Source organism: Pan paniscus, chromosome 16 (genome assembly GCF_029289425.2).
Source record: "Pan paniscus chromosome 16, NHGRI_mPanPan1-v2.0_pri, whole genome shotgun sequence".
Classification (NCBI taxonomy): domain Eukaryota; kingdom Metazoa; phylum Chordata; class Mammalia; order Primates; family Hominidae; genus Pan; species Pan paniscus.
In genome coordinates, this window is record NC_073265.2 from 23,963,257 (window position 1) to 23,971,207 (window position 7,951).

At 45.0% G+C, this 7,951-nt stretch overlaps 1 protein-coding gene across 2 annotated transcripts; it reads right to left on the reverse strand.

The window, feature by feature from the left end:
• Positions 1-3,804: 3,804 nt before the first annotated feature.
• GJD2 (gap junction protein delta 2) lies at positions 3,805-7,630 on the reverse strand. Of its 2 annotated transcripts, none has more exons than XM_034938496.3 (2): positions 7,501-7,630; positions 3,805-6,138 (listed from the first exon to the last, which is right to left on the reverse strand). In XM_034938496.3, the coding sequence occupies exon 2, from the start codon at positions 6,054-6,056 to the stop codon at positions 5,244-5,246; it is 813 nt and encodes a 270-aa protein (XP_034794387.1). In that variant the 5' UTR covers positions 6,057-6,138; positions 7,501-7,630; the 3' UTR covers positions 3,805-5,243. The 2 variants fall into 2 exon arrangements, with proteins under 2 accessions (XP_034794387.1, XP_003812181.1); XM_003812133.5 differs by lacking the exon at positions 7,501-7,630 and adding an exon at positions 7,183-7,314.
• Between the last annotated feature and the right edge of the window lie 321 nt (positions 7,631-7,951).

Sequence of the window (7,951 nt, forward strand, 5' to 3'; positions counted from 1 at the left end):
GCTCACTCTCCACTTTCTCACAGCCCACTCACAAATCTAGTGGATGTGTTTGAGTCCTTTACCTAGCCTCTATTTTGCTCTTTTATCTGGTTAAAGACGTGGTAAAGTTGAATACTAATACCACATCTTCTTCCTGGAGATTCCACCTCCCTTACCTTTATGACACCACCCTGTAACTCCGGTTTGCTAACTGGCCCTTTTCAACCTCTGTCTTAGGTGCCTCCTCCTCTATCCACTCCAGGTTCTACCTGTGGTCAGCCCGTCTTGCCACCAAGAAAGTCTCATCCATGGCCACTGCTCTCACTGCTCAAGCCCTGAAAATTGTGGGCAGTCTTCCATCCACAGCTTCTCATTACTAATATTCTCATCACTAATGATTTAAACAAGGGCAGCTCTGCCATGACAGCCTCCCACTTCCCTTTTCCTTCTTTCATAATTTATCCTCCAAATATCAGATTCTTATAATCTTATGCTAATGCTCTGACTCAGTTGATCTCAACCTTATGAGTGTGAAAATTTAAAATACTGACGCCCAGCCTACAGCATCAGAGATTCTAAGGTAGGCGGTCGGGAGTGGAGCAAGGGCATCAGTGTTTTTACTGTACTATTTTTCCACTATTATTGACATAAATGTTGCTCTTTCGTCTGAGAAGTTGCTTTTTCATAGACCTTCTCAAAAGCTGAGACTTGGGTGTTATTATCCCTGTGTTTCCAGGGTTCCAGGCCCTGCAGCAGGAGCTCAATATTTGTTCATTGTCTTAAGTAAGGTATCCATACAACTGGGTTTGTCCAGGACAGAGCCAATTTCTACCCATTGGTCTGGTGTTCCATCCAGTTAGCTACCCTGACCCTTTCATTCTCAAAGATGTCCCATTTTGTACAAGAAATCACGTAATCCCCTTAACCATAATGGTACCTAAAGATGTGAAAATTGGTGTTATGGGTTGAATGGTGCCCCCCCACCACCAACACACACACCAAAAATTCATATATTGATAGCCCTAACGCCCAGTACCTGCCTTTATTTGGAGACAGGGCCTCTAAAGAGGTGATTAAGTTAAAATGAAGCTCTAATTCAACCTGACTGGTGTCCTCATAGGAAGAGGAAATTTGGACACACAAAGTGACACCACGGCTACAGATGCATAAAGGAACAACCATGTGAAGACGTCTTGAGAAGACGATCACCTGCAAGCCAATGAGAGAGGCCTCAGAAGAAACGAAACTTGTCAGCACCTTGATTTTGGACTTCCAACCTCCAGAGCAGTGAGAAAATAAATTTCTGTTGTTTAAGCCAGCCAATCTGTGGTATTCTGTTATGGCACCAGCTTTAGCGAACTAATACACTTAATAAAATGTAAAGAAAACAAAACCAATGTAAATAACATTTTCTAAGTTCCATCTAAATAAAGTTTTCCAGCCTTCCAAGATGAATGCTTACACCACTTTTTTAGAAACCCGCTGTCTTGAGTTTAGATCTTTTGATTTCTTCAACTGTACTGTAAAAGGTTTTCCTTAATGTCTTCACAGGATGTGTTTAGCTTTCATACATTCTGAGTCTATAAGACCATTCCCAGATGAAACACTGAGACGGTGACAATAAATGTTGTATGTGGTTACAATGGGTAAAGCATAGTTTCTGTCCTTAAGGAACCATGCCGTGATCTAGAATTGTCTCATCTCCACACAGCAAGTTACCAGCAAAGTGACTTTTATGAGGACTCAGAGCAGGAGCACTAAGCCAGACTGGAGGAGGGTTTAGAATAGGTTCCTGGTGAGGGGACAGCCAAACTGATTTTTAATGGGTGCAGAAGAATACATCCGGTGAAAGGAGGTAGACGGACAGGTATTCCCTGCAGAGAAAAAGAGTTAAAAAAAAAAAGAGAGAGAGAGAGAGGTGAAAAGGTAACAACGTTCTTTCTAGTGCTTTTAAAACCACTCCCACCTGGATTTTAAGTTCAATCGTTTTTCTCTGTCCACAGAGGTCACAGATAGTACAACTACTATCCTGCATATTTTTTACCCTTTAAATATTTAAGCACTTACAGTTACAAATTCTGCCCTTTCAGCTTTTCTTTCTTCAGGTTAAGCAACTTCAGTTTCTCCCGGCTATTCTCCAAACTTTTAAACCAATTTGATGCACTGCCACCCACTACTTAACCAGTGTACACACATACATGCTCACATGCACACACATGCGCTCACATATAGCTGTGCACAGGCCAAGAGGGCCTGCAATTCACCAAATGTCTCTTAAATTTAAGAGGCTATATCAGTGATGTTCTCTCACAAAATACAAATTAAGGTGACATCTATCACATAGCTATGTGAACCGTAAAATCATCAGTGTATTTCCTTTACTACATAGAAAGCAAAAGGCCGACACCAATGGTCATTCTGAGGGAAGACTCTATACTCTGAAAGAAAGTGTTTTCTTCTCCATTGCTGACAATTGAGTTAATAATTTTGCCATGTGTAGGTGTTGGGAAACATCACAGAACTGAAATAGATCAACCCCACTCATATGGGATGCATTTCTACCAGGAAACACTACGGTTCTTTTAATCCTACATCAAGTCATAAATACAACAGACCTTGTTTTCCACACAGATTCCTATTTCTTTCACACCCAAGCATATGCTAAGAGCTCTCAAGCAACACTCTTCCTCCATCTCTGGGAGACGTCTTAAAACATTTTTAGCTTACCAAACACAAAACGGAGGAGGATCTGTTTCTTTACTCAAGGATAATCATCTTCAACTGCTTATTTATACCGCAGATAGAAACCTATAGATTGAAATGAACATATTTTCATTCTAAAGTTGGCATCTGTGCTGCCATAGTTGAGATGCAACAATCGTGTTTGAAAAGCAATCGTCCAGGAAACCCCACGTTGCTTCGCAATGTTCAAGCCAAGTGCTCATTGGAATTAGAAGGTGAGTAGCACTAAAGAAATGAGAAAGAACGCTAGCCTGCTGAAATAATGGGACCATATGTAGGCAGAAAATACCAAAAATGAGAGTAAAATGTTGTGGCTAAAAAGCAATGTCTTATGACATGTAAGTAAAGGATCAATCTCCTTTGAAGAACCCACTAAGAAATGATTGATTACAAGTCTAGAATTGTGCTGTGTAATAGAGTAGCAACTAACCATACATGGCTATTTAAATTAATTAAATAAAATTAGAAATTCTGTTCTTGATTTGCACTAGCCATGTTTTAAGAGCTCAGTAGTCACATGTGGCTAGTTGTTGCCACATTGGGCAGCATGAATAGAAGAAATCCTCATCATTACAGAAAGTTCTACTGGCAGCGCTGGTCTAGAGAGATCTGCTTGACTACCGGGTTAGCATTGTGTTAAGCATCAGACCCTGAAGAGATCATGGAAAGAACAGCATGCCCACCAAGTGTAATGATTAATCCATGGCAGGAAAAAAAAATGTGGTGGAAAGAAAAAAAAATTCCACTCCTGGAATGGGCTAATATGATGTAGTATTGACATTTGTGTTATAAGAAATAGACAAGTAAGGAAAGTTTTGAGCTGAAATGGAAAGGAGTTAATAAATCATACGATTTGAATATCTCACCACTCCCTTATGAACATTCATAAAGCATTGATTTGGAAGAAAATATCCATGAAAAGTCTCTCTTCATCCGTTAGTGGCTGATTGTATTTTATTGGTCATTCCTCAAATACTATTCAACCATCACTTACTTCCTACCCCCAATGTTTTTCTGTTATAACATTTTTGATCATGCATTTAAATAAATATACCCCCAATCAAAAAGTGCAGACTCTTCCCATTATACAAAAAAAGGCAAGAACTTTATTTTAAACAAATCCTTAGTTGTGTGTTACACCATGTCCATATCTAAATCAAAAATGATAACGATAATTCAAAGGGAATAAAGGGCTTCATAAAAGCACATTACCCAGATATTTCTCTTGGCCAATATTTTAACTAAATACACAGTGGATATGAAAGGTACAGTATGGCACTTAAATAAATAAGAGCAAAAAGAAGGAAACATATTGACAGTCCAATGCAATAGGTTTTTGAACCTTTGGTATATGTCTCAAATAAGTCACCGTAAACACATGTTAGCCAATAGTGTTTAGTTCCAGGTCTTTTAAGCCAGTAATTTTGTATGTGTGTGTGTATGTGTGTGTATGTGTGTGTGTGTTTCAAAAAGTAACTGAAAATAAATCAGGATTGACATGGGATGATTAAGGTCTCTGGTGTAAGCACACAGGTAAATTCAAATCATGGCAAAATGACCGTGCAGCTGTGCTGCACAACAAAACTATGTAAGAAAATGAGTGAGATACACCAGTTACAAATGCTGTGACTCAGGTAGACACTCTTGATATTAGCCAAAAAAAATCTTTTTAATGTTAATCAAAGTCCACAAGCTGGAAGGCAGAAATATCCTGAAGCTCGTAACCGTGTGCCTAACTGTGCAACAACAATCTCACAAAAGTGTTGTAGTTGCAAATTGCAATTCCCTCCCTCCCACCCATCCCCCATCCCTAGTAAACAGCACCAGTGCAGTTTGAGTTAGAAAACTGGAAATATTGAGACATTCCTAAGGTTTTCATCATGACTAAGGGCCAGTCAGATGGGGCTCTAATGAAAACCTCTGCCATGGCCGTTCTCCAATAAGCACCCCATGTAATTCCCTCTAAGTTTGCAGATAAAACATATTAGGTCTAATGTAAGGCCAGATTCTGAAAAAAAAAAAAAAGCTGGCATGCTATTTTGGATTGAGGGAAAGGGGCATGCTTGTGGGGGAGATACATGAAGAGTGCCTCAAGGATGTTTGTCCCATGGCTCAGGGTAAAGGGATGGGTTGAGATAGGTCACAAATTTTATATCAATGAAGTACTCAACTCACACCATTCACCAGAATAAAGAGCTCAGCAGGGCTAAGTCCTACTTGGTAGCTGTGCAAGTTCAGTGTTATCAGGATCAGGCTGGGCCATAAACAGAAAGGGCCCAAAGAAGTCTAATTGATCCATTTCATCACTCTACCCAATTGTCTCTGTAGAACCAATTAGGTGATATGTGAAAACGGGTCCACTTTTCCTCCTTTCCCATTGGTGCAAAATCTTCTTTTATCCAGTCTTATCCTACATCTTAATGGTGAGAGTCACATAAATGAGAGTGGATACAGCCACGTCTGAGCAGTCATCTGCCTTGGGGCTCCTTGCCATCCCCCAGACCTTCATGAAACCTGCCCTCTCACACATAGGCAGAGTCACTGGACTGAGTCCTGCCAAAATTGGGAACACTGACCCTTGGCAGGTCCTTGTTACGAATCTCATAGATTGACTTTCTCTTGGCCTGAGCCCCTCGCACAGCCAGCTTGATCTTGCGCCATCCCAGGTGGTTGAGTTCAGCCAGGTTGAGCACAACACAGATGCCACTTACAGCAAACATGAACACTAGAAAGACAGTCTTCTCAGTTGGCCGGGACACATAACATTCCACCTCCTTGATGCAGGGGTAGCGGTTACACTCATACAACCCTGGGACACTAAAGCCATAGAGAAAATATTGGCCCACCAGGAACCCAATTTCCAGGGCATTTCGGAACACCACTTGGATAATGTAGAAGCGGGAGATGCCTTCCTGCCTTCTGAGCTTGGATTTTGATGCAGTGCGTAGACCTGATGGGTGTGGAGTCAGCTCCTTAACCTCTAAACAATCTGGCTCTGTCTCCTTACTGGTGTTCTCTGTGTTCTGCAGCACCCCATTCACAATAGCATTTTGCAACTTCTTATCTTCTCGTTTGCCCCCACCACTGCCCCCACCCCCAGTTCCTCCAGGACCTCCTATGGACTCAGGGGGGTCTCTGTCCAGGGCTAGGAAGACAGTGGAGTAGCGGCGTTCTCGCTGCTTGGCGGACTGGTGCACAGAGTAGGTGATGAAGCAAAGACTGGGGGTACACACCATTATGATCTGGAAGACCCAGTAACGTATGTGGGAGATGGGGAAGGCGCGGTCATAGCAGGCCTGGTTACAGCCGGGCTGCAGGGTGTTGCACACAAACATGGTCTGCTCATCATCGTACACCGTCTCCCCCACAATGGCCACAATGAGGATCCGGAAGATCACCACCACAGTCAACAGGATCCTGAACGGAGGAAGAGGGAGGGAGAGAGGTTCTCACGGGCTGCGTCACTGACAGGAAACCCCTGCTACTCCCTTCCCTTTGCTGGTGTTTAGCAGACGTTTGACTGGGGAGCTGTCCATCCCAGGCTGGTACTGAACTGGGAATCTGGGGAAGCTTTTTGTCTCTCCCTTTTCTGCTGAGTGCTGGTAGGCTGGGAATATTTCATATTATAGAGATCCCAGGTACACACATCTCCATACACTGGACATAGTCTACTTGCAACAGATAGATTTCATCTCTCTCTATAGAATGTATAGAAACACAAAACACACCTTCACTCTGGATATGGCAAATGCACACAGAATACCTTTACAGACGGTGCATGCTTCGAGGTCTACACACAGGGTGTGTAAATAACTACTCCATGTGTATATTTAGTTTATTCTCAACATGAATATTAAATTTAATGCTTTATATAAGCAGATGGCTATGAATATATATTCATATATATTGAACTCATATATATATAAAGCTAGGTAGATAGAGACATAGATATAGATACAGACACAAAAATGGCAATTGGGTGTGTAGGCTCGGTAAGTTTACACCGCCAAATAAGTTTGGTTTAGTAATTATTTGTTGAGAAAAGAGGCATCTGCTCTGAAGAGCAAATCCATCTCCCCATTTGCCCTTTTCTGTCCAAATGCAATCCTGCCTTCTTTGTAGATTCTATTTAGGGAACCGAATGGAGATTGGCTCTGACTCTGGAGAGTGGAGGGACCAAGACTGAGCCAGCGGCTCCTTTTCTGATGTGGGAAGAGTGAAGCCCCAGTGGTGCTTGATGGGGAAGGGATGGGCAGCTTGTTAGGAGTAGCTAGAGGAGGGGGGCACGCGGGGCGTCGGGTAATCCCTCATCGCCGGGAACACCGGAGCCTTGACCTAGGACGATGGGGAGGAGGCAGAGGACGGACTGGGGATTGGAGCGGGAGACTCAGTCCAGGTGTGAGAAGGGACTCCCGGGGGCCGCCCGACGGGGCCCGCTGACCGCCGGCTTGGCGCCCTTACCTCCCGATCATAGTGGAGTGCTGCTGCACCGCGGCTTCTAGCAGCCTCTCCAAGATGGTCCATTCCCCCATCGCTGTGCATCCGGAGGCAGCAGACAAAGACTGGGCAGCACCGGGCACGTTCCCGCTCCTGGCCCCTCCCCGGGCCGCACTTCCAGAATGGGAGTGAATTGCCTCCCAATTAAAGAAGCAATTTTTAAAAAAATCCTCGAATCCCCCTTTCCTTTTATTGTACTTAAAAGAGAAGAAATGGGGAAAGAAATCCAAGCGCGTCCCGACCGATGGGGCAGTTGGAGCGGTCTAGAGAGAGGGCACGAACCTCGGGCGCCGTCCGGGGTTCGGGTCTGGATCCCGCGGACGCCGGGACGAGGGGCGGGGCGGGGTGGCAGCCTGCAGGTCCTCCAGCGCTCGCCCGCCCAGGAGAAGTCTCAGCGCCGCTCTCCGCCTCAGGTTGGGGGCCAGGGGAGGGTCCGAACACCGGCTCTGTTCCTGCTACTTCAGCGGGCACCTGGCGCTCCGGCGCGGCAGCCTGCGAGGCCAGGGCCGAGCGCGCGGAGCCGAATGCTGGGCTCGGGGATCCGCGGCCGCCGCCTCTAATCCGCCCTTAAGTAGTCTCCGCCTGCGTCACGCCAGGTCGGCGGAGGGGACCAGAGCGCGCCGTGCGGCTGTCGCTGCGCGTCGGAGCCCGAGGGGCCGGGGACGCGCGCGGGGGGAGAGGGGCAAGAGTCCTGGGGGCCCGGCGGGGAGCGGGGCGATTTCGAAAAGAAGGA

Bases quoted from the DNA above. Each gene is read 5' to 3' on its own strand.
- GJD2 (XM_003812133.5), bottom strand. From the start codon at position 7,253: ATGGGGGAATGGACCATCTTGGAGAGGCTGCTAGAAGCCGCGGTGCAG. The intron at 6,139-7,182 runs GTAAGGGCGCCA...TCCTCCGTTCAG, and splicing joins CACTCCACTATGATCGGGAG to GATCCTGTTGACTGTGGTGG.